The sequence below is a fragment of the Periplaneta americana genome, chromosome 1 (genome assembly GCF_040183065.1).
Source record: "Periplaneta americana isolate PAMFEO1 chromosome 1, P.americana_PAMFEO1_priV1, whole genome shotgun sequence".
NCBI classification, from domain to species: Eukaryota; Metazoa; Arthropoda; class Insecta; order Blattodea; family Blattidae; genus Periplaneta; species Periplaneta americana.
In genome coordinates, this window is record NC_091117.1 from 51,686,765 (window position 1) to 51,714,764 (window position 28,000).

General features: G+C 35.9%; 1 protein-coding gene across 1 annotated transcript; it reads left to right on the forward strand.

Moving 5' to 3' along the window:
- The first annotated feature begins 757 nt into the window (after positions 1-757).
- On the forward strand, positions 758-27,942 carry LOC138695256 (retinol dehydrogenase 13-like). The gene is made up of 9 exons (XM_069819701.1): positions 758-923; positions 7,743-7,865; positions 9,159-9,251; positions 9,900-9,992; positions 13,771-14,007; positions 15,340-15,525; positions 20,540-20,649; positions 25,373-25,462; positions 25,552-27,942. Exons 2-9 carry the CDS (start codon positions 7,811-7,813, stop codon positions 25,654-25,656), a joined length of 969 nt encoding a protein of 322 aa, XP_069675802.1. The 5' UTR covers positions 758-923; positions 7,743-7,810; the 3' UTR covers positions 25,657-27,942.
- Positions 27,943-28,000: the final 58 nt, after the last annotated feature.

Here is a 28,000-nt window from a genome sequence, read left to right on the forward strand (position 1 = left end):
GGCTGGTTTGACGTATGCGTGTATGCAGCTCTCTATGGTAGCACTGTAGCGGTTTTACGTACCCGTGTACGCGTCATGCACGTTTGGTCAAAATCAGGCACAATTCGTAATCTATTGGAGATATTTTCATGCGGTTGCTTGGAGTGCATTGCAAAGAGTCCGGTTTTGACTGACATATGTTTTTATTATGTGAACCATTTCGAACAAAAAAAAGTGACGTTATGTAAATGTTATTCTACTAGGGGATTTAAATGCCGCTTCAGCGCTTAGCGCTGGAACTTTTAAAAACGGATTGAGAGATTGCGCGACAGAGACACTCTGGTTTTGACTGCCATGTTTGTATTATGTTGAATCATTTCTAAAACATAAATATAAAGTGACGTTATGTAATTTAATTCTACTAGGGGATTTAAATATCCCTTCAGCGCTTAGCACCGAGACTTTTAAATACAGAGTTGAGGGATTGCGCGACAGAGACAGAGTCTGGTTTTGACTGCCATATGTTTGTATTATGTTGAACCATTTCGAAAACAGAAATAAAAACTGGCGTTCTATAGGCTAAATGTAATTCTACTAGGGGACTTAAATACCGCTTCAGCGCTTAGCATCAGGACTTTTAAAAACAGAGTTGAGGGGTTGCGCGACAGAGACCTCTAGTTCTCAGCTCGGCAATTACATTGATCTCCAGCTCCGGTCAGCACCGTTAACGTTGATAGCCGTGAGGTCAAAGCCCCGTCACGTTGACACACATGTGCCAGTTTAATAGCTGTAGACGTGCCACTTCTTATTCACGGTCATGATGTAGTCTGCATGGACCACAAAGCAGCAGTCGGGTTCTACTCACTGGGGTTCAAGGACGTCCATAATACTGCGGAAACGCGCATAGAATAATAATTTGACTGCTCTTCGAACTCTGGCCACAGGTAAGTTAAATATAGCATTAGATTTTCAAAATACTACAATTTTCGCACTTATTTAGTACAACGGGTGGGTACGAAAGAATAATACTTTAATACAGTTCTAAGATTAAGGAAGATGGTAATTATTAAATATTAAATCGTGACTATGACAAACTAGAGAGATAGGTAAGGTTACAAAGGACGGATAGGACATCACTAGGCCTATATGTCTAGATATTTTAACAGTATCAGCATTGGTCCGTCTTTAAAACAGTAACATTAGGTAATATTGCTCCCCCTTTTAAAAATTAAATGAAAAGTAATAATTTAGTAGGTATCACTAAAGAAAAAATGTGAGAACTGTACTTTTAATATTAAAATATTCCATTTTTATAACCGCTTAAGAAAAATAATAATTGAATAGTAGGTACTACTAAAGAAAAAAAATGTGAGAACTGTACTTTCAATATTAAAATATTCCATTTTTATAACCGCTTAAGAAAAATAATAATTGAATAGTAGGTAGGCCTACTACTAAAGAAAAAATCTGAGAACTGTACTTTTAATATTAAAATATTCCATTTTTATAACCGCTTAAGAAAAATAATAATTGAATAGTAGGTAGGCCTACTACTAAAGAAAAAAATCTGAGAACTGTACTTTTAATATTAAAATATTCCATTTTTATAACAGCTTAAGAAAAATAATAATTGAATAGTAGGTAGGCCTACTACTAAAGAAAAAAATCTGAGAACTGTACTTTTAATATTAAAACATTCCATTTTTATAAAAGCTTAAGAAATGAAAAACGAGTTAGTTATCACTTTGCTCAAATGAAACCAAGGTGTTATTTTTTGCTACATTCGTAGTTGATACCTATTGCAAATAATATATATATATATATATATATATATATATATATATCCCGGGGGTAAAAGGCGGTCAGAGCGTGGTGCCGACCACACCACCTCATTCTAGTGCCGAGGTCATGGAAAGCATGGGGCTCTACCTCCATGCCCCCCAAGTGCCTTCATGGCATGTTACGGGGATACCTTTACCTTTTACCTTTTATATATATATATTATACACACATACACTACCGGTCAAAAGTTTTCGATCACCTATCACAACTATGGATTTGTGGTTTAAACAGGATTTCGTTTTGAATATTCTATCATATTCTAATGACAGAGAGAGAAAATATTTATTTTGTTGGTCTATTTAGTTTTTCCGATATGTTCGTAGATTAAAATAAAGTATATAGTTGTATTTATAGCTGATCGAAAACTTTTGATCGGTAGTATATGTATGTATGTATGTATTTTTTATTTTCTTGGGTTATTTTACGACGCTGTATCAACATTAGGTTATTTAGCGTCTGAATGATATGAAGGTGATAATGCCGGTGAAATGAGTCCGGGGTCCAGCACCGAAAGTTACCCAGCATTTGCTCGTATTGGGTTGAGGGAAAACCCCGGAAAAAACCTCAACCAGGTAACTTGCCCAGACCGGGATTCGAACCCGGGCCACCTGGTTTCGCAGCCAGACGCGCTGACCGTTACTCCACAGGTGTGGACTGTATGTATGTATGTATGTATGTATGTATGTATGTATGTATGTATGTATGTATGTATGCGTATATATATATATATAGCTAATTCAAATTAAAATTTCCTTCTCATTAAAACTGTGTATGTTCATTTGTTCGCACCTATGTCATATCAACAGCAAGTCCATGTAAATTAAGTACCGCTTAAGTAGGGTAAGAAGTTAAAACTAGGTCTATGTGTGTAAAGTAGGGTAGACTTACCGTAAAACAAACAAACCATGGTATTAGTCCAACTTGTGACTCGAAGTAATAAAAAAATAACGGTATGAGGAAATCGGGAGGCAGTACACAACGCAATAGGCCTATATCCTATACGATCTTCCCTAAAAAATCGTACCTCCTGCAAATAAAAAGTGAAATTACGCCCCTGACTGTCAATAGTTACACATTTTCTCAGTGACGGTTCGTGCTATTACTGTTTTCTCAAATTTCCTTGGTAGCTGAGAGTGAGATGAGCGGTGAGGATATATCACTCCTAGTGATCTGACTATTTAATGATGCGAATGATACGGTTTAAACTGTGGCAAACTTATTTAAACACTTAATTCCATAATCGTAAGTCGCTCACATAGGCCCTAATAATTATAAAAGGAGGTTTAATAACAATGGTCGGCCTGGGTAGTTTAGTTAGTATAGCGCTGGCCTTCTGTGCTCGAGATTGCGGGTTCAATCCCGGCCCAGGTCGATGACATTTAAATGTGCTTAAATGCGACAGGCTCATGCCAGTAGACCTCCTGGCATGTAAAAGAACTGCGGGATAAAATTCCGGCACACCGGCGGCGCTGACATAACCTCGGCAATTGGGAGCGCCGTTAAATAAACCACAATTTAACCATTTTAATAAAATGTCTGAAAATTTAGGATTTCTGTCTAATTATAGCTAGTCAGTTCATCGTGTGAATTATTATTCTTCATTTCGTTTTTATTTATCGCGTTTTATTAATTACACTATAATGTACATTTTCATAAGAATGAAGTTATTTTCTTTTTATTACAAAGACTTATCTTCCATATCCTTCCCGAGCATAACACACATATTACACACAACACACTGTGTAAAAAAAATCGTATGACGGAGCTTAAAAAAAAAAGCCGCCACGTCACAATCCATTAATGTAACGTAGGCCTAACAAATGAGCAAGTCTTCCAAAGATGCACGGACAGACAGACAGATTGAATGACAATCCATAATATATGCATTTCGTACCGATAGAAGCGCGAAAGTGCCTAATATAAATGCCTAACGATATTTTTTAAACAGTCACTATAAAATAATATTTGCAGGAACTTCGTCCTCGACAAAATGTTAAAAATAATTAATGTACTCGTAAAAGTTTTGAAAATAATTGTTCCGGTAACTTAGTACAGTTTAAAATAATTGTGCCGGAAATTCAGCGCTCGTCAAAGTATTTAAAATAATTGTATCGGTAACTTAGTACTCGTCATAGTGCTTAAAATAATTGTGTCGCTAACTTAGTATTAGTCATATTGTTTAAAATAATTGTATCGGTACCTTAGTACTCGTCATAGTGCTTAAAATAATTGTGTCGCTAACTTAGTATTAGTCATATTGTTTAAAATAATTGTATCGGTACCTTAGTACTCGTCATAGTGCTTAAAATAATTGTGTCGCTAACTTAGTATTAGTCATATCGTTTAAAATAATTGTATCGGTACCTTAGTACTCGTCATAGTGCTTAAAATAATTGTGTCGCTAACTTAGTATTAGTCATATTGTTTAAAATAATTGTATCGGTACCTTAGTACTCGTCATAGTGTTTAAATAATTGTGCCGGAAACTTAGTACTCGTCAAAGTGTTTAAAATAATTGTATCGGTACCTTAGTACTCGTCATAGTGTTTAAAATAATTGTATCGGTACCTTAGTACTCGTCATAGTGTTTAAAATAATTGTATCGGTACCTTAGTACTCGTCATAGTGTTTAAAATAATTGTGCCGGAAACTTAGTAAACGTCAAAGTGTTTAAAATAATTGTATCGGTACCTTTGTACTCGTCATAGTGTTTAAAATAATTGTATCAGTACCTTAGTACTCGTCATAGTGTTTAAAATAACTGTGCCGGAAACTTAGCACTCGTCAAAGTGTTTAAAATAATTGTATCGGTACCTTAGTACTCGTCATAGTGTTTAAAATAATTGTATCGGTACCTTAGTACTCGTCATAGTGTTTAAATAATTGTGCCGGAAACTTAGTACTCGTCAAAGTGTTTAAAATAATTGTATCGGTACCTTAGTACTCGTCATAGTGTTTAAAATAATTGTATCGGTACCTTAGTACTCGTCATAGTGTTTAAAATAATTGTATCGGTACCTTAGTACTCGTCATAGTGTTTAAAATAATTGTGCCGGAAACTTAGTAAACGTCAAAGTGTTTAAAATAATTGTATCGGTACCTTTGTACTCGTCATAGTGTTTAAAATAATTGTATCAGTACCTTAGTACTCGTCATAGTGTTTAAAATAACTGTGCCGGAAACTTAGCACTCGTCAAAGTGTTTAAAATAATTGTATCGGTACCTTAGTACTCGTCATAGTGTTTAAAATAATTGTATCGGTACCTTAGTACTCGTCATAATGTTTAAAATAATTGTATCGGTACCTTAGTACTCGTCATAGTGTTTAAAATAATTGTGCCGGAAACTTAGTACTCGTCAAAGTGTTTAAAATAATTGTATCGGTACCTTAGTACTCGTCATAGTGTTTAAAATAATTGTGCCGGAAACTTAGTACTCGTCAAAGTGTTTAAAATAATTGTATCGGTAACTTAGTATTCGTCATAGTGCTTAAAATAATTTTACCGCTCACTTGTTGCTCCTCAAAGTATTTAAAATACCTGTACCGATAACTTGCTACTTGACAAAGTGTTCAAAAAAATGTACCGTACTTGGCACTCGTCAACGTCTTGAAAATAATTGTACCTGTGACCTGGTACTCGTCAACGTCTTGAAAATAATTGTACCTGTGACCTGGTACTCGTCAACGTCTTGAAAATAATTGTACCTGTGACCTGGTACTCGTCAACGTCTTGAAAATAATTGTACCGGTGACCTGGTACTACGTCTTGAAAATAATTGTACCGGTGACCTGGTACTCATCAACGTATTTAAAATAATTGTACCGGAAACTTGATACTTGTCAACGTGTTCAAAATAATTATATCGATACCTTTATACTCGTAAAAGCGTTTAAAATAATTGTACTGGTAGTTTGGTATTCGTCAAAGTGTTTAAAATAATTGTACCGGTAATGTGGTAACTAGTCGAAGTGTTTAAAATAATTCTACCGTTAACTTGGGACTTGTCAAAATGTTTAAAATAATTGTATCGATAATTAGTACTTGTAAAATTGTTTAAAATAATTGTACCGACAACTTGGTACTTGTCAAAGTGTTTAAAATATTTCTATCGGTAACTTGGTACTTGTCAAAGTGTTTAAATTATTCTATCGGTAACATGGTACTTGTGAAAGTGTTTAAAATATTTCTACCGGTAACTTGGTACTTGTCAAAGTGTTTAAATTATTCTATTGGTAACATGGTACTTGTGAAAGTGTTTAAAATATTTCTACCGGTAACTTGGTACTTGTCAAAGTATTCAAAATAATTGTACCTGTAACTTGGTACTTTTGAAAATGTTTAAAATAATTCTACCGGTAACTTGGTACCTGTCAATGTATTTAAGGAAATTGTACCGGTAACATGGTCTCGTTAAAGTATTTGAAATAATTATACCGGTAACGTGGTACTTGTCAAAGTATTCAAAATAATTGTACCTGTAACTTGGTACTTGTCAAAGTGTTCAAAATAATTGTACCGGTAACTTGGTAACTGTCAATGTATTTAAGGAACTTGTACCGGTAACATGGTCTCGTTAAAGTATTTGAAATAATTATACCGGTAACGTGGTACTTGTCGAAGTATTCAAAATAATTGTACCTGTAACTTGGTACTTGTCAAAGTGTTCAAAATAATTGTACCGGTAACTTGGTACCTGTCAATATATTTAAGGAAATTGTACCGGTGACATGGTCTCGTTAAAGTATTTGAAATAATTATACCGGTAACGTGGTACTTGTCAAAGTATTCAAAATAATTGTACCTGTAACTTGGTACTTGTCAAAGTGTTCAAAATAATTGTACCGGTAACTTGGTACCTGTCAATGTATTTAAGGAACTTGTACCGGTAACATGGTCTCGTTAAAGTATTTGAAATAATTATACCGGTAACGTGGTACTTGTCAAAGTATTCAAAATAATTGTACCTGTAACTTGGTACTTGTCAAAGTGTTCAAAATAATTGTACCGGTAACTTGGTACCTGTCAATATATTTAAGGAAATTGTACCGGTAACATGGTCTCGTTAAAGTATTTGAAATAATTATACCGGTAACGTGGTACTTGTCAAAGTATTCAAAATAATTGTACCTGTAACTTGGTACTTGTCAAAGTGTTCAAAATAATTGTACCGGTAACTTGGTACCTGTCAATGTATTTAAGGAACTTGTACCGGTAACATGGTCTCGTTAAAGTATTTGAAATAATTATACCGGTAACGTGGTACTTGTCAAAGTATTCAAAATAATTGTACCTGTAACTTGGTACTTGTCAAAGTGTTCAAAATAATTGTACCGGTAACTTGGTACCTGTCAATATATTTAAGGAAATTGTACCGGTAACATGGTCTCGTTAAAGTATTTGAAATAATTATACCGGTAACGTGGTACTTGTCAAAGTATTCAAAATAATTGTACCTGTAACTTGGTACTTGTCAAAGTGTTCAAAATAATTGTACCGGTAACTTGGTACCTGTCAATGTATTTAAGGAACTTGTACCGGTAACATGGTCTCGTTAAAGTATTTGAAATAATTATACCGGTAACGTGGTACTTGTCAAAGTATTCAAAATAATTGTACCTGTAACTTGGTACTTGTCAAAGTGTTCAAAATAATTGTACCGGTAACTTGGTACCTGTCAATGTATTTAAGGAAATTGTACCGGTAACATGGTCTCGTTAAAGTATTTGAAATAATTATACCGGTAACGTGGTACTTGTCAAAGTATTCAAAATAATTGTACCGGTAACTTGGTAGTCGTCAAAGTGTTCAAAGTAAAGTTGTACCAATAGCGTGGTACTCGTCAAAATGTAAAAAAAAATCGTGTACATTTGATATTTTATTATTGATTCTGTATAATTAAGACACTTCACTTTATTGCAGTGCGGAAGTGAGAATGCTTTAATAAGTTAGAAGGCTAAACAAAACATCTGAAAGGCTACAGGAATACAATGGCGTGTTCGTTTAATTGCCCATTGGTGTGGGGAATACTCATCGTATTAATAGGTAAGATTTTCTTAATAAAATTCCTATCTATATTTCCTACCTAGATATATCTATCGATGGTTATAAAAACTGTGTATCATTCACCTTCTAAAACTGTACTAAATTCCTTTATATGCTTTCCAATAATAATGATTATGCATCCTAAAAAATCTCTTTCATCATCCCACCTAATCACAGGTATAACTTAGACCAGCCTCCTATGGCGCACCCTCTGTCTCGCTAACGACAAAAATTTAAGTTTCGAAGCAGGAAAAATAAACCATACAACTTCATGTAGATTTATTCCAACTTATGTAAATAGAACATACTGAAAATAATGATAACCAAAAACAAGTAATTTCTATGAGCAATGGCAATGGAACACAGCGATAATTCAACTTGTCATTTATGGGTATGTTCATACCACTTTGTTGTCGTAGTGCAAAGGTGTACTATGTATATTTCTCCATATATACAGTTAAGTACAGGACTACTACAAAAGAATCATTCATTTCCAAACTGCTATATTTTCAAGAGTATTACTCGTACAACAATGAGTGATACATCATAAGAACCGTACACGCAACACATTTATTCCCACACTCTACAAATGTTCTATGTGTGCCCCTCGGGTGACACGACATACGTCCAGGCGGTAGTCCAGTTCGTTCCACACATTGTGTAGCGTTGTCCTGTCAATGCCCATTACTGCATTATTGATGCGCTCCCTCAGCTGTACCAGTGTTTGTGGCAGTGGAGGTACGTAGACGCGGTTCTTAATGTACCCCCAAAGGTAGAAGTCACATGGCGTTAGGTCTGGTGACCTGGGAGGCCAAGAGAACAGAGCTTGGTTATCTGCACCAACACGCCCAATCCAGTGTCCTTGAATTGCCGATACCACCGCAAAATGCTCTGTTTACATGGCGGTTCGTGTCCATATTCTCGACTGAATGCGCATTGCACTGTTATAACAGATGTATATCTCGCATATTCCAACACACAAAAACTATTTTCTTGTTTTGTCACCATTTTGTGCAGGCACTACACTCGTGCTGCCAACTGGTGTACACAATGCAAACCAAGTGCGTTTTCGGTTCTTTTGATGTACCTATCACTCACTGTTGTACGAGTAATATAGCAGTTCGAAAACGAATGATCCTTTTGTAGTAGCCCTGTATAATAATTTTTCTATCGGCACAACTTCTTGAAGACACAGATTTCAATCCTATTCAGTTAATCAGTGAAAAGATAAAAATACACGCATTTTTCTTTTACCAGAAGTTGCCACAGTGTTCAATGTTTATATAATTCCAGGACTGAAGTTGTACGTAAAACTAACAACTGGTGTATGCAAAAGTAAGAAGCGCATGGACGGAAAGACTGTCATCATTACTGGAGCCAACACAGGTGATTTAATAACAAGCCTCTAACTTACATCACGTGTTAAATGTGCTGAAGTTACAAATGAAAATTATTAGTAAAAGTGCCAATAATAAGAATGCTACTGTACAAAGAGTCATGTTTGTGGATATTTTAACTGGTAATAGATTTGTTTCTGCAGCACTTTCCGACAGTTTGCAATTGTCATGAGCATGCGCACATCGACTTTCTATGCGTAAAACTGAAGTGCATATCGTCGGTTTCTTGGTAAAAGTGACCAAGTCACATTCCAAGGCTTCCAAGTTTTATGAAAATTTAGGACATAATTTTATATTAAAATCTAATAATATAGCACATTTACTTTCAAAATAACTTATTACTAAAATCTACAGAAGTACATTTATCTTTGGATGAATCATTAAACCTTTAAAAGCCTTTTCCCAACAATTTTTCATTTTGGACTTGGTCACTTTTACCAAGAAACCGACGATATGCTCGTTATGGTTTCAAACCGTTGGAAACTGCTGTAGAAACAAAGCTGATAATATTCTTCTATTTACTAAAATATCACAACAATAATTTAAGCTTGTGCATAATATTTCGTACCTAATCCTTGCATAGTTTAGATGAAAAATATTTAAAATTCTTTTTAAGTAATGTATTCAATTCCTTAAGGTATTGGAAAAGAGACTGCACTTGATCTCGCTAAGCGAGGGGCTAAGGTGATCCTTGCCTGCCGAGATTTGGAAAGGGGAAAGAAAGCTTGTGGTAAGTATTCAATTTATTGGCGTGTACTGATCCTATACACGTTCACGCCTAGAAAATTGCTCAGTGCGAAAAATTAAATTTCACATGTAACCTTAACAAAAACCTATAAGAATCGCATTAAATTACATTTCTTGTAATGCAATAATACTTGTAACAAATCTCTTGACACTCAATTATTGTATCAAGATTCAGCAGTGCAAGAATTTTAAATGTGACACTCAATTATTGTAACAAGATTCAGCAGTGCAAGAATTTTAAACGTGACACTCAATTATTGTAACAAGATTCAGCAGTGCAAGAATTTTAAATGTTTCCCGCCCCTTTTTATAAATTTACATTTTGATATATTTGTTACTACTATGGTATTCAGTAAACGTGCATAAAAACAATATAATTTCATGCTGCATTCTAACTAATTATTGAACTAGTGAGTAATTCAGTCTGCAATAAATTGTCACACAATACTGCTACTGACAATAGCGGGCCAGAACAAGAGCGTCTTGTACATGAGCAAGCCAAACCTATTCAGCCGTATACGTGCATTCGTGTGGTCAGAGAGTGTTTCTAGCTTTTCTTTGTATTTGGGCGAATTCTCAATAAAATTAAATGGCTCAATTTAAGTATTTAATTCCATAGAGTTTCCATGTACGACAACAGTGTGTTAACGGAGTCAGTATGTCAGTTAGTATGTGAAGTTCAGAGACAGTTCAGAATTCAGTTCTCCAATGCTAGGGTTGCACACCATTTCACCATTGGTGAATAAATTTCGGAAAACGCGAAGTTTTGAAGATAAAACGTCTTAACATGAGGGAATAGTACTAACGGAGGAGGATTTAGATTATACCGTATATTCTCGAATGCCCCGCGCCCTCGAATAAGCCGCGCATTCCACTTTAAGAAGGTAAAAAAACGCAAATTATGAAAATAAAATTTCCAACAAATGTAGTGACAACAAATTAGAAGAATTAAACATAAATACAGTTCAGTTAATTTTAAGTTTTTCACTGCAAGTAAAGGATTGCAATTTCGTATCGTTAGTGGTATTCATTTTCAGAATTGAAAACATAAGACACTCAAACTATACATTTATCACACTTCAACTTCATTCTGACACAATTATTGCTAATCCAAATGCGATTTAACAATGTTAACAATTGAAAAACCTGCGTGGGAAGATAATGGCATGCGCTACAATCTTAGAAGTTGCGTAGGATAAAAAATCGACAAAGTTGCAAACTTTATTTCAAGTAAGACGCACATCAGTATTTTTTACTTGCATACTTCAGAAAAAAGTGCGCGTAATATTCGAGAAAACACGGTATTAACTTTCTACTGGAAAATTCCCCTACCAAATTATTTCAGAGCGCTTTGGAACAAATGGATTTTATGTATGGTTCTGTATAAAGGGCTGCAAAGTTAATAAAACTAAAATTGTAAAAAATTACCTAACGCAGGAACTACAACCTAGTTGATTATCCTGAACAAAAAAGTAAATACATGTATCTCAAAATAACTATAATTATTTAATAACACGTTATGGAATCAGTTGCTGTTCTGCTGCAATACTGAGAATAAGAAAATTTCCATGCCAGCTGGGTTGCTCGCCATTAGCACTACATGGCAGTAGAGTGTTGGCTGAATCACTCAATATAAAATAATCAAAGTTGTCATTGAGTACTTACCAGTGACGTTCAAATTTCGAGTGAAGTCAATGTCACCTGAAACAACAGTATATTTAAGATTAGCTTCATGCTCAGTATTCAAGTACAAAGTGCGGCAGGGAATTATGAAAACTCGTAAGTATTGAAAAAGTATTAGGCCTACTTCAGTTACCGGTATGTAATATAATACAACATGAAAATGCAATCCTTGCAATTATTTAAAGTAATGTGGCATCATTAACAGAATGACGAGCTACTTCAAGCACAACAAGTTCTTTTATTTTTATTTTATTTTGTTATTTTACGACGCTGTATCCACATCTAGGTTATTTAGCGTCTGAATGAAATGAAGGTGATAATGCCGGTGAAATGAGTCCGGGGTCCAGCACCGAAAGTTACCCAGCATTTGCTCGTATTAGGTTGAGGGAAAACCCCGGAAAAAACCTCAACCAGGTAACTTGTCCCGACCGGGATTCGAACCCGGGCCACCTGGTTTCGCGGCCAGACGCGCTGACTGTTACTCCACAGGTGTGGACCAACAAGTTATTTAACACGCCAATATAACGCTATGAATTCACCATAACAGTACTACAGTCGCCATCCTCGAAGAAATAGGACTCTATAACTACAAAAGATGACATGGTATTACTTCGACGTTGTGAACCGGTTTTCGAAGTGGTAATTGCTTGGACACATACGGTTCGGCGCACAACAGATCTTCTGCAGGAGTTCTGCTGGGAGGTGTTTCAACAGTCACCCTACAGCCCGGATCTCGCTCCCAGTGATTACCATAATTTCTTACTCCCCAAGAAATTCCTGTCCGGTCAGCATTTTTACAGTGACAGAGAGATGCAGACAGCTGTCACTCACTGGTTCGGATCCCATGTGGCAGACTTCTACGACACAGGGATACAAAAGTTGATCCCACGGTATGACAAATGTCTCAATTGTGGTGGGGAGTATGTTGAAAAATAGCTCAAATTTGGTGTATCTGTTCCAATAAATCTTTCCATAAAATTGTGTTTCATTTTTCTAAACATCCTCAGGAAAACTTACTTTCTGGTCGCGCCCAGTATTAAGAAACAGCATCGTATTAATTATCATTATTGTCCTATTTTAACGTCTAATTATTATTAATATCACTGTGGACATTAATGCAATCTCCTTCACTCAAGTCCCTAGTTGGCAAAATATAATACACGGTGAGGGAGAAGATAGGTTACATAGAAAAATTGTCCGCTTTCTTCCTTTTATTCTGCTCAGCGATGAAGCTACTTTTCTAGACTAATGGCGAAGTCAACAAGCAAAATTACGATATTGGAGTGACACCATCCCCAGTTGCATGAATCCGTGCAAAATCCAGGGGCAGGAAAGTTGATGTGGCATAAGGGGAACAACAGTCTTTGGGCCTTTTTTCATCAGAGATAATCTCACTGCTGAAAGGTACAAGAAAATGTTATAAGAGAGTGTTCCCCCGAGCATCCTGAATCAACAATGGAATTTTCCCCAATGTTTCAACAAGACGGTGCCCCACCCCCATTACGGTAGCCAAGTTTGTTTGTGGTTAAACGAACAGTTTCCAGGAAGGTGGATAGGTCATCGAGGTCCTGTTGAATGGCCACCACAGTCTCCAGACCTAACACCTCTGGATTTTTACACCTGTGAAGGTAATTAGAGGCCAAAGTGTGCACTAAGAAAATTAACAGTATAGACAACCTTAAAAAAATCACAGAAGTCATGTCACAAATTACCCCCTCCACACTTATACAAATTTTACGCAATTGGGAACATCGGATTGAGGCATGCATTCAAGCAGATGGTTCTCAAATTGAACATATACTGGGTGTTCCTATTTAACCTGACTTCTGCCTCATTCTGTATTTATGCTATATGAGAGGGCTTTTTTTGTGTGCATAACAGTGTACAATGATAACTTAGCATTTCAAGGAAACCTTTCTGCAATAGCCATTTCGAATACTGCAACTTCTATTCGAGACTACAGGCATAAAACCAGAGCTTTAAATATGAAGCACAAGATCCACGTGCTGCTATTACTATTGCAAATTGAGTTACGTGTGAATAATATTAAAATAAAATTGTAATCTTATGTACGACAGACAAGATTATCACTAGCTCAGGCAACTCCAATGTGGAAGTTCAGCACCTGGACCTGAGTTCTCTTGCCTCAGTCCGTAAATTCGCTGACCACATTATCAAGACCGAACCCAAACTAGACGTGCTCATCAACAATGCAGGCGCTACCAGAGTCGGGCAGAAGCTCACCGAGGACAACATCCTCCTTGGCATGCAAGTCAACCACTACGGACCATTCCTACTTACTTGCTTGTTAGTAGGTAAGATTATGTAAAGTTTTAACCAGGTTAAAAATAGACCTAATGCTAGTTCTGATTCTCTCAACCCTCTGCATCTTCAACCTCTATGCATTCTGCATAATTAAAACTTCCTAGGTCTATAATTTTATCCAATTGATCAAATCTTTTCTGATCGAAGAGTAGAACTGTAATTTTATCAACCACCAACGTCGTCTTCCTATGTGTCTTCTGATTCTTTGTCTGAACCTTCTGCATAATCTTCCTCTATCTTCATCGTCCATTTATTTCTCTAAACCTTCCGAATCTTCTTCCTCTACGTCTTATACATCTTTTTATGTCTACTGCTCCTTTCTCTGAACTTCCTACATCTTCTTTTTCTTCTCCTTACCTTCTGTATCTTCTTCCTTTGTGCCTTATGTATCCTCTTATGTCTTCTATTTCTTTCTCTGAACTTCCTGCATTTTCTTCTGTGCCTTCTAAACTTTCTTCCTCTGTGCCTGATGAGCTCCCTCTTCTTATATCTTCTTTTTCCTTTTAAATTCATCATCATCTTCTTCTATGCTTTCTGCATTTTTTCCTCTATGCATTATGCATCTTCTGCTTATGTTTTCTGCTTCTTTCTCTGAACTTTCTGCGTTTTCTTCTTCTTTTATGCTTTCTAAATCTTCTTCCTCTGTGCCTTCTGCATCTTTTTATGTCTTCTGATTCTTCTTATGCCTTCTTATGTCTATTGCTTCTATCTCTGAATTTCCTACATTTTCTTCTTCTTTTGTGCCTCCTGAATCTTTTTTCCTTTGTATCTTGTGTGTCTTTCTCTTGAATTTTCTGCAACTTATGTGATTTCCGTTTCTTCCTCTATACTTTCCCCCCTCCTCTTCTTCTTCTTCTTCTTCACTTCTTGCTTTTTCTTCCTGTAAACTTCCTACTTCTTATGTACCTTCTACTTCTCCCTCGATATCTTCTGCTTTTTCCTTTGAACCTTTCGCATCTTCTTAGTAGTTAATTATCTTTTTCTTACTTCTCTTCTGTTTTTTCCTATGTAGCTTGTAATCCTTCTACTTCCTCTGAATCTTTTCTCTTCTCTATTTCCACTATATTCAGCTTCTTCTTCTACGTATCCTCTGTTTATAATTTGTACCTTCTTTGTTTTTTTATAATACTAATCTTTTGGAAATTTCTAATACAGTAGGTATCATGCATTCCAGTAATAATGTAAAAGTAGTGCAGCATCTTAATTTATGTCGAACCTCTCACGTGTAAGAAGGTTTCTTCATTCTTTGTGATGTCTAGAGAAATTTTGTAATTCATAATTTTTATCTTCTGGAAGTCTGTAAATTAAACTTTCTCTTTTAGGTCTGCTAAAGAAATCAGCCCCCAGTCGAATTGTGGTTGTCGCGTCAACATTGCATAGAGTTGGCATCTTGGATTTAAATGACTTAAACTTCGAGAAATCATATGGAGGTGACCATGTGTATTGCGCCAGCAAATTAGCGAATGTTCTGATGACCAATGAATTAGCAAGAAAATTAGAAGGAAGCGGTAAGTTAGTTGTTTTGGTCTAGTACAGTGCTTGGCTTGTATAGACAACAATCTCATAAATGGGGGTTTAATTTAAAAAACAAATCAAGTCAATAGGTAAAAAGGTTTTAGAGCTATCACTATTTAAATTTATCAATGTGTCATAAATTCATTTTACTCCAGAAAATTACAGTTGAAGTTTGAGACTAACTGAGCTACTTAAATGTGTGGCATTATACTAAAATGTGTATCAGATTTACATCTTAAACTTAAAGAATTAGAATAACCTACAAAATGACATCAAATTTAAAACATGACAAAAATGACCATTTGTGGCCATTGTAAATGTCAGTCAAACCTAAATCCTGCACTGATTGCGGTGATACATATTATTATTTGCTTAAATTTTATCACAATTTTTTCCCACTTTATATTGTCGCATGCTTTTTCGTAATCAATAAATAAAATATAAATGTTGATAAGTAACAGTCTTTCCTTTTTTAGGTTTGTTATAGTGAGAAAATAGCGTCTACTATACCTCTCTTTTCCTGAACCCACATAGTTTCTCTTCCAAAACGAATTCACTGTATTTGTTCAACTTGTTCTTTAATATGTTAGTAAAAATTCAATAAGCTTTTTAATCGATTAATTAACGATGCTGTATCAACTGCCTAGTGTAGGTGAAATTGGCAGTATCAAGATCGTATTTAGCGAGATCAGTCCGAGGATTCCCCATGAGATTATCTCACTTTCGCCTTACAATTGAGGGGAAAGTATGAAAAAAACCCAACCAGATGATCAGCACGAAAGGAATTATGAGTCCAGCTCATTATCATATGAGCTACACCAGTGACTCAACAGATAAGTTTCCATTACCTTAACTTCTCTGAGAAGAGAGCTGGTATGCAGTTCCGAAATGTTGATGATTATGCATCTATGACATGGTGCAAAAACCCAAATGTCCAGCATCACGTTAAACAAATGTAAAGTTTTACATCATATTATTTATCTTGTCCACAGGTGTGGAGAAACGGTTAGTATATCTGACCATGAAAAGAAAGGGTCCGGGTTCAAATCCTGGTTGAAACAAGTTACCTGGTTGGGGTTTTTCGAGGCTTTCCTGCTCAAACAATTAAAGTAAAATAGGTGGGTAACTTTCATCCCTATCTAAGGAGGTCACGTCAGCACAATAAGCCTTCGGGTCCTCTTCCATAACATAGGAAAAAAAATATTTCATTTCTTTCTTTAATCCCTTCAGACACCATGAAAGTATATGAAGGCATGGGGGCGGGAATATCCATGCTTTCATAATCACCACTCTTCGACTGCTTTTTAACCCAGGAAAAGCCGTGGTAGGCAATCAATTTGACATATGGACCCCGGGCCTGTTTTGGAAATTTTGGCAATAAGAAAAAACCCTCAACCACCTGGGAATGATCCCGGGACCTTCCAGTCTGTAGCCTATTTCTCTACCAACTGAGATACCCGGCCCCTATGCCTATTAATTTAAACTGTAGGATAAAATTCCCTTTAATTTTGTCCTAAGGAAAGTCGTAAAATGAAATACCCTATAATTACGAAACAATACAGATGAGGATGTGAGACTTGGCATGTGAGCTGTGAGAGGGAAAAGGATAGACGATCAGAAAGAGAGTAATTTGTTTTCATTACGGTTATTGTCGGACCATCGGATCTGTGCCCCTTGAGCGCTGTCATCGTTCTTAGAAAAGTTAACGCTTGTACTTACTCCATTCCACCCGCTTTCCTCCCACCACTTCAAACAGCAGGCCACGAATCTTGCCGAATATGGATGTTGCCAAACTTCCATCAAACGGTGTCATAAATAACTGGTCCTCCATGCTACAACAGGGGCGGCCCGTCCTTATGTGCTACAGTGCTACAGCACAATGATAATTTTGTCTCAAATAATGTATTTGTAATACCACCATAGTATTTGATCTGTCATTTGACAATTTCCCGTGGTTATGTTCATGACGCGTTATAAAGTGTTTAGTCTTCCTGCCTTCTTTGGTGCCTCAGGGGGTTCGTTGTGCTACTCGAAGCTCCACATGAAAAATGTAGACAGTTATGCGCATGTGCGAAGCTGAAATCACTGCTCTGATTGGCTATTTTTACGCGGGAAAGTGCTGTAGTGAGCTTCAGCACAACACAGCTTGGAGATTGCAAAAGTAAAGCGTAACGAAAGAATGCTTGTTTGTGGAAGAATTCGGAACTATGTACAATGTATTTGGTAATTCAAGTGTCCGACTGCTGCTGCCATCTACCAGTTAAAGTTGCTGTCAACAGCTATACTATACTGAACAAAAGAGTGTTCCAGGTACAAGTTGGATTTCTATACGGAAGACCTGACTTCCGAAATATAGATGGCTGTTCAATTGTCACAATACATAGTATCCAACAATTTACAGGATCCATTCTGTGAAGTATTGAAGTTGTTAAATATTTTGGTTACAACACCAATGACCACTGCTGAGCCAGAAATATGTTTTTCTTCCTTGAAACGCATAAAAACGTTTTTAAGGAACACTATGTCCCAGGATCGTCTCACTGCTCTTGCAATACTGTCAATAGAAAAGTGTATGATGTCCAAGATGGAGGTGTTTAACACCAAATGACAAGTTCTGCAGTACGAAAGAACGTCGTATGGACTTCATATTTCATCACTAGACGAGACTCCAAATTAAGATAAATACATAAGTGTAGGCCTCTACAGTAGGCCGATATAGAGATTGTAGCACACTCATTATTTTGACCACCAGCCGCTACTGTGCTACAATATCATTTCTTTCAATCAAAATACATATTGTATTTCTACATTTTTTAAACCTGAATCCCACGTCTCGAATCACTTTCCGTAGCGTTTCTCTCCAACCTTGGAAATTATTGCTTCTCTCGCAACCTTCAGTAATTTCTTCAAGGTTGGGACTTCTTTCTGCACGGCATAAAATTCTTGTATTTTTCTTCTTAAAATACATCGGTTCATATCATCTACAGGAATTAAAGGTTCCCTTGGTCTGTTTTTCCCCGGTGATTCTAGCTTTTCATCTCCTGCACAGACTCCTCTCTCCTGATTTTCTTTATTAGGAGCTCTGGCCTGCCTACATAAATTACATAAAATGTTGTATTATTAGTATTAGTTAAGTAAGTAATTTTAATACGTAATCAATTGAAATAAAATAAGCCTCACCTGTGATAGCAGCTGCTCTTTTCGTTGCCTGATTTATAGGAAACAGATATTGACCTGTTTCTCTTCATCACAAAATGCTATTACGTACTTGCTTAATAATATTTCTTTCGCCACTCCTTGCTACAGTGTTCATGATGAATTGACAACACTGGACTGCAAGTGCACATAAACTGTCCCGCAAGAAGGCTAAAATTGTGAGTAGTGGGGAAGAGAAATGGAGAGAGATAGAAAAGAGAGAGACAGGAATGCAGGGAGAGAAATGAATTACTGAGGCTGAGAAGGAATTAGGGATCAGTTCGCATATCTTACGGGGGCACAGATCCGATGGTCCGACAATAATATACACGAATCTACAGACATGGAAGTTCATCTCTGCCGAAAACCTACCTATCCCCTCCATACCCACTAGTGATATAGCCACGGCGCATGATAAGGTCATAGGACAGGTCTTTTCTTCTCTACTGTACGTTCCTGATACCCTAGATTATACATGGACACAATTTTCGGTTACGCGAGGCACTCGATTTGAAATAGTTTGTTTACTAGGAGAGGAGACTGCAGAGTAGGATGGGAAATATAAACTGCTGTGACCTGCGTCACCTTATCGTAATCGCTAAGGCTGTCAGTGGCGAATTATTAGGAAAGACTCTCGAAAACTTTTATTCAATTTGGGCAAATTAATTCGGCAGCTTTAATCATAAACCTCTTTATTGTTTCTCCGTCGTTGAATTGATTTAAATCACAGACGAGAAATTGCGTAACTAGCCAATAATATTCCATCACGTTGTCTACGTTTATTTTCTTGAATATTCTGGTGTTTCTCAAGATTACGTAATAGATTTGCACGTTCTCGACCTAAAATAATTTCAGAAAATCATATTTCGTTTCTACGCACATTTAATATTTTTTTATAAATTTCTTTTGGAAATAATACGTACAAACAACATTTAATTCCTCGTTCCTTTTAATGTAGCATGTTTAAGGTATAATGTCGTATTTAGTATACTGTGCAAATGTTAAGATCGTAAATTTTCTTCGGAATAGTACGAAAAAATAACATTTAATTTGTCTTACCTTCTAATTCAGCATGTTCTTTGTGACATAAGGAGTAATGTCGCTGTATATTACATTTATTAATGCCTAATAGGATTTTCGAGCATAACATACATAGTATGTTCTCCCCTTCTAAACAGCAAAAAAACTCTTCTTCCCATTTCTCATAAAATGATCGTATTCTAACGCGTACACACTGCTTTGATAATGCCATTATGCCACCACTGATATTGCTTATGAAACTGATATAGAACCTGCCCACGCCTAGGAGCTGCGTGAGGGAGGAAAGGGAACTGAAGATGTCACTCAGAGCGATAAGCTCTGTGAAGGTCAGTGAGGCACAAATCCTCAAGTGAGGCACGATGCCCAAGTATGCCCTAGATCATAAACACCCGGATTGCTCGGCGTTATAAGCTTTGACGGTAACAACTTTTGTCAGGTTTACTTGCTGCCATCTAGTTGTTACATAAGGAGTCACGTCATAACTCCCATTTGAATTTCATTAGCAACTGTACTGCCATCTCGTGTTCGTTTACGGCGGACGGGTGGCGATCCTGGAGGTTGTTCTCTTCAAAGTGCAACCGAGCAATCTATATGTGATCTGGGCTGATACCCATACACAAAAATTGCAGTTTAGGTTGCCCGGTTCCTTGAAGTGCTAGTGGTCAAGTTTCAACAAATTATATAAATGCAAAGTATTAATTACATCAAGACATATGTATAACATAAAATGTATCGTAGTTGGCTTAATGTCATTTTAAATTGTGTTTGTAGGTGTGACGGTCAACAGTCTTCATCCAGGTTTAGTACTAACTGATCTGTGGCGAAATTTTCCAGCATTTATCATAGCTATTGTGAGGCACATCCTTCAATTATATATGAAAGTAAGTATTGCTTATTAAGAGTGAAAGTAAACATTAAGGCTTTATTAAAAACAAGTCAACTTTACGAATTATTGTAGTATAGTACCAAGGAAAGGTATTGGGCCAACTCTTGTAAGTCGTTTCATAGTGCAATTTACACGATAACGTAACGAGATTGACACGCTGCTCAGAAGCGGGGCCTTTCGTCTCGTCTCAGTAGCTCAGATATCTAGGCGTCTGCTTGTCACGCAGAAGCGAGCGAGTTCGAGCCTCCACCCAGTGAGTATTTGTTTATTTTTTCTTCTTCTTCGAATAAAGATAAAATTGAATTTACAATCTTGGGGCCGATATTTCAGGTGGAATAATTACTGCCTACTTCCTGTGGGTTATTATTAGGCTCGACCTTTATGTGGTTATAATTAATCTAACGGTGTTCAGCGTGGCACAGCACGGACTGTAATGATCGTAGGAGTGTGCAACCTGGTAGATATGCTAATTAAGCAATGTGCTCGCAAACTATGCAAAAAAATAATGTTCCAAATCTTGCCACCAGGTGAAAATATAGCGCTGTAAGCACTCAGAACGTGCAAATGTCTGTAACTCAGTAACACTGCATTATATGACTTATGTTCACAGGACATTTTTCATTTGTTATAATCGTAGGAATCACTACCGAAGTTTGTTACAATAATTTAGATACTTACTTACTTACTTACTTACAAATGGCTTTTAAGGAACCCGAAGGTTCATTGCCGCCCTCACATAAGCCCGCCATCGGTCCCTATCCTGTGCAAGATTAATCCAGTCTCTATCATCATACCCCACCTCCCTCAAATCCATTTTAATATTATCCTCCCATCTACGTCTCGGCCTCCCTAAAGGTCTTTTCCCCTCCGGTCTCCCAACTAACACTCTATATGCATTTCTGGATTCGCCCATACGTGCTACATGCCCTGCCCATCTCAAACGTCTGGATTTCAAGTTCCTAATTATGTCAGGTGAAGAATACAATGCGTGCAGTTCTGTGTTGTGTAACTTTCTCCATTCTCCTGTAACTTCATCCCGCTTAGCCCCAAATATTTTCCTAAGCACCTTATTCTCAAACACCCTTAACCTATCTTCCTCTCTCAGAGTGAGAGTCCAAGTTTCACAGCCATATAGAAGAACCGGTAATATAACTGTTTTATAAATTCTAACTTTCAGATTTTTGGACAGCAGACTGGATGATAAGAGCTTCTCAACCGAATAATAACACGCATTTCCCATATTTATTCTGCGTTTAATTTCCTCCCGAGTGTCATTTACATTTGTTACTGTTGCTCCAAGATATTTGAATTTTTCCACCTCTTCGAAGGATAAATCTCCAATATTTATATTTCCATTTCGTACAATATTCCCGTCACGAGACATAATCATATACTTTGTCTTTTCGGGATTTACTTCCAAACCGATCGCTTTACTTGCTTCAAGTAAAATTTCCGTGTTTTCCCTAACCGTTTGTGTATTTTCTCCTAACATATTCACGTCATCTGCATAGACAAGAAGCTGATGTAGCCCGTTCAATTCCAAACCCTGCCTGTTATCCTGAACTTTCCTAATGGCATATTCTAAAGCGAAGTTAAAAAGTAAAGGTGATAGTGCATCTCCCTGCTTTAGCCCGCAGTGAATTGGAAAAGGATCAGATAGAAACTGACCTATACGGACTCTGCTGTATGTTTCACTGAGACACATTTTAATTAATCGAACTAGTTTCTTGGGAATACCAAATTCAATAAGAATATCATATAATACTTCCCTCTTAACCGAGTCATATGCCTTTTTGAAATCTATGAATAACTGATGTACTGTACCCTTATACTCCCATTTTTTCTCCATTATCTGCCGAATACAAAAAATCTGATCAATAGTCGATCTATTACGCCGAAAACCGCACTGATGATCCCCAATAATTTCATCTACGTACGGAGTTAATCTCCTCAAAAGAATATTGGACAAAATTTTGTACGACGTCAACAAAAGTGATATTCCTCGAAAGTTACCACAGTTGGTTTTGTCCCCCTTTTTAAAAATAGGTACAATTATGGACTCCTTCCATTGTTCTGGTACAATTTCCTTTTCCCAAATAGCAAGTACAAGTTTATAAATTTCGCTATATAATGCACTTCCACCCTCTTGTATTAATTCTGCTGGAATTTGATCGATACCTGGAGACTTGTACTTTTTCAGATTTTCTATCGCAATTTCGACTTCTGAAATCGTGGGTTCGGGTATAAATGGCTCAGCAGTTTGTATTTCAATATCGTCCCAATCATTTCTATTTGGCCTATGTACATTTAGTAGTTGCGCAAAATAGTTTTTCCATCTGTTTAGGATTGATGAAGAGTCTGCAAGCAAGTCACCATTCTCATCCTTGATCACGTTTACCCTTGACTGATATCCGTTCTTAAATTCCTTTATACCCTTATATAAATCTCGAATGTTTTTATTCTTACTATTTGTTTCTACCTCATTCAGTTTTTCCTTCAAGTAACCTCTCTTTTTATTCCTAAGTGTACGACTTGCTTCCCGTCTTTCATTGAAATAATTATCTCTATTCTCCTCACCTGGATCCTGTAAGAATTTCAATTTTGCCTGTTTCCTTCTTTCTACTACCATGCAACAATCTTCATCAAACCACGGTTTCTTTTTCTTAGTTTCATAATAACCTATGCTCTGCTCAGCTGCAATTTTGATACTATCTCTGATATTTTCCCACACGCTATTAACATCTAATTCTTTCTCAACTTCGTCGGAACTTTCTAAAGTGGCAAACCTATTCGAAATTTCGACCTGATAATTTTGCTTAGCTTCCTCGTCCTTTAATTTCAAAATATTGAATTTAGTAATATTAACTTGTTGCTCTACTCGCTTGGCTACTGATAATCTTTCTCTTAATTCTCCAATCACCAAATAATGGTCAGAATTACAGTCTGCACCTCTGAAAGTTCGAATATCTACTATACTAGTATGTCTCCGTTTATCTATCAAGATGTGATCTATTTGGTTGTGTGTCAATCCATCTGGAGAAGTCCAAGTATATTTATGTATATCCTTATGGGGGAATGTTGTACTTTTGACAATTAAATTTTTCGATGTGGCAAAGTTGACTAATCTAACTCCATTGTCACTACTAATTGCGTGTAGGCTCTCTTTTCCAATAGTTGGTCTAAAAATATCCTCCCGTCCTACTTTAGCGTTGAAATCCCCCAATAAAATTTTCATATGATATCTAGGGAACTGATCAAAAGTATGTTCCAATTCCTCATAGAAGCTATCCTTTATATAGTCGTCTTTCTCTTCTGTTGGGGCGTGAGCATTTATAACTATGATGTCGCACCATCTACCCTTAAGTACTAAATATGATAACCTGTCACTGATAAATTCGACCTTTTTTACTGCTGATTTTATTCTTTTATGTACAAAGAATCCTGTTCCTAATTGGTGATTATTGTTTCCTTCCCCATAATACAACAAGTAATCTCCTATTTGTGATATGCCATTCCCATCTAACCTAACCTCTTGTACTCCCACAAAGTCTATTCTATATCTAGCTAGTTCTTTTGCTACTAATGTTACCCCTCCTGTTCTATAAAGACTAGTTACGTTCCAAGTGCCAAATCTCAAAACCTTATTCCTTTGCTGTGGTCGTGCCAGAGAATCAGTCCTATTCCGAGGCTTACTGTAGGAATTCGTAACAAGCTGTTTTTTACGGTGATGGGTTGTTAGCCCTTCGCCCAACCCCCAAGCTGGAGGACCACCCCTTATCGGCTGTCCACGACTGCTTATTCAATATATTCGCAGCTACCCTCCATATCTGGAGGCCGTCTCCTCTATCCGCAACCTGAGGACGCGCCATGCCGTGGTGATAGGGACCCAATAATTTAGATACACCCTGTATATATTATTTACAGCAAATCCACTTTCTTCGCATCTTTTCAAATGCATTTCAGGATGGGTTACGACAACATTGGAAACAACGAATTTCAATAACCCCGTTAGCGATAGCTTGTGTATCCGTGCTCTAGTCTCTGAGTATACGCGGTATTTTCTATCTGGAACTTAGAATATTCAAACGGCCCATTACATTTTTCTGGTACTGTACAGTAGTATACCTATAGGCTTATAACGATGAAGATAAAGTGCAACAAGCACTTTGCCATTATAAATAAGCTTACATATTGAAAATAATCTTTAAATTTCCCATAGGGAAACGAGTCATGGTTTTTAATGAAAAACATCTAACAAGGAATAAGATTATAATCGATAGAGAAATTTTAGAACAAATATCAAACTTTAATTATCTAGGAATAAAAATATCTTATGACAAGGAAAGAGATATTGAATTTAAAAGGCAAAGACATCAAGGAGCATTAAGAAAGTACTTATATGGTCAAACCAAAAGAGAATTATGACTGAAATTTTATACTGTGATATCCCAATTTTTTTTAATTAATTAATTTATTAATTAATTTATTAATTAATTTATTTATTTATTTATTTATTTATTAATTTATTAATTTATTTATTTATTTATTTACTTATTTACTTATTTATTTATTTATTTATTTATTTATTTATTTATTTATTTATTTATTTATTTATTTATTTATTTATTTATTTATTCATTCATTCATTCATTCATTTACTATGTAGAACTATGGTGAAAAGCTGAGTTTATTTTCCTGCTATTTTAATTTTATTTCAGAATCCTCAGGAAGGCGCACAAACTTCAATCTACTTGGCAGTTTCGGAAGATGTGGAAGGCGTTACTGGAAAATATTTCGAGGACTGCAAGGTAGAATACGTCTTTTAATTACCTAGAATTTCACAATTAAAAGTGTACAAAGTATTTTTTCAATAAAAACTTTTTTTTTATTTTTATAGGAAGTAACTCCATCAAAATCAGCACGAAATGAGGGTTTAGCGAAGAAGCTATGGGAGAAAAGTGTAACTCTTGTAGATCTCAAGCCAGAAGAAGCAGATTTTTAATTTCCAGTTCCTAAAAGAACCAACTATGACAAGAGAGAGTGTAGTTCCATGAAGTAGTGTCCTCAATGTTAACATACACTACAAGGTTTTTTATTGGGTTATTTTACGATGCTGTATCAACATCTCAGGTTATTTAATATCTGAACGAAATGAAGGTAATAATGCCGGTGAAATGAGACTGGGGCTCTGCACCGAAAGTTACCCAGCATTTGCTCATATTGTGTTGAGGAAAAACCCGGAAAACTTCAACCAGGTAATTTGCCCTCAACCGGATCCGAACCTGGGCCACCTGGTTTCGCGGTCAGACGCGCAAACCGTTATTTCACAGGTATGGACCATGGTCGTGGGATTTTCGTCTACACTTCATTTTATCCACCTTTATTTTATAACCACAGAAATACTCTTTCGTCTGAAAATGATGTCCTCAGTACTTAACAACTGAGTTTATTTATCGTCCTTTTTTATGTCCTAATGTGACATAAACTTACATTAATAATTTCTATGTGAATATATCCCATTTATAAAAATGAAATACATCAACAAAAAATTGAACATTCAATTAAGGCAGGAGAGGTTTTATGGCGTTCAATGCATAAGGAATTTCATTAACTTTACATTAATATTTTCCATGTGAATGTATACCCCATTTATGAAAATGAAATACATCAACAGAAAACTGAACATTCATTTAAGACATGAAGGATTTTGTTACGTTCAATGCATAAGGAATTTCATTAACTTGCTAACATATTTTAATGTTTCCCGTAAAAACACTTCTTCATTGAAATGGGTATACATATTGTTCCAAATTATTTCTTGTTACGTACATAATAATTATCTTCCCTACAGAAAAAGACATAAACAGCATTTCCAACATTAGGATTTTCATTTTACCCAGGATCAGTGAATGTATCTGAAAAAAAGTGGACGAGAAAAGAAAAGACATAATAGTGGACCAATATATTTGAAGGATCAAAACATGTGGGCAAAATTTCTGCAGACTTTTAATATTTCAGTTAAAATTATTTAAAATGGACCAAATGTGTGTGCCATAAATTATAGCCAAGCTACATATCTTTCGACAAAAAATGAACGAATTATTATGGACGCAGTGAACTAAATTTAAAGGTAAATGAATTATACATTGTCGAACTTCCAGTATGTTACATATTAACATATAATGCAATTTCATATTCATTCATTCACTCATTAATTCATTCATTTATTTATTTGAAAGGATAGCAAACTTAAGCCAAGTCATGTTTCTCTAGCTTCCAATGTAAGAGTGAGATTCATATAAAATATTCTGTTGCATTACGAGGAGCATTTCAAAATTAATGAAATTGATGATGTCACTAAAAAAAAAGGACGCATTTACGAAATTGTGTTTTTATGGTATAATAATTGTTCTTACAATCGCAGTTCTCTGTTCTGAACTGAAAGTCAAGTTCAGACTTTTCATTACACTGTGCACTTCATCAAGATAATCTCAATGAGATCCCTAATCTATGTTCGAAAAATGTGTAGAACACTGAGAACAAGTGTGCATCTTCTTCATGGGGGAAGCATGTAATTTGCGTATTATTTTTAGGTTTAATCTATTTTTTTGTAACAGCCTCAGTATTATTAATTTCTGAATGTGCTTCATAAAATACAGCTGGGTTTATTTACTAGGGACTTATTCTTCGATGTAAAGCTCACTGTAAAGACTTCATATCAAAGGTTTTTTTTTATGTGTGGTTGTGAATGCAAAATATCGATCGTCTGGTTCAAAAGTGCGACAACTCAAGAAAACAAGTTTTGAGATATCTTCAGTTGAAAGTTTCAAATGAATCACTTACAAAGGAAAGAGTTCTGGTTCATAACCACGACAATTAGAAATGAGTCAGTATTCAGGACGAGTTTGTCACAATCTTCCAGTTCATTATTAATACATTTCGAAATGTACTAATAATGAATTAGTAAAGTCCATAGTTATAATTATTTCTAAAGCAGTTTATTTAGTTTTTTTTTTCTTTTTGGTTGTAAATATGACTTATCTCAATATTGAAACGGAAAGAGCTCCGAAAGGGGCTTTTAGTAGTATAAATAACTAAAAAATGGCAATTTTTGCGTTGTCGAACTTTTGAACTGGATGATCGATATGTAGCCTATATCAGTAAGTGAAGTGTGTATTGTGGATAAATGTTTTCATATTTAATAAATGTCTTAAAATTTGTAATATTATATATTTTTATAAGAAGATTTGTAATTCACAAGTGACAAATAAAATATTTTTACAACATATGCAGCATTGTTGCTTGGAAGGGATATGAGAGAGAGAGAAAGGTTTTCACGTATTTGT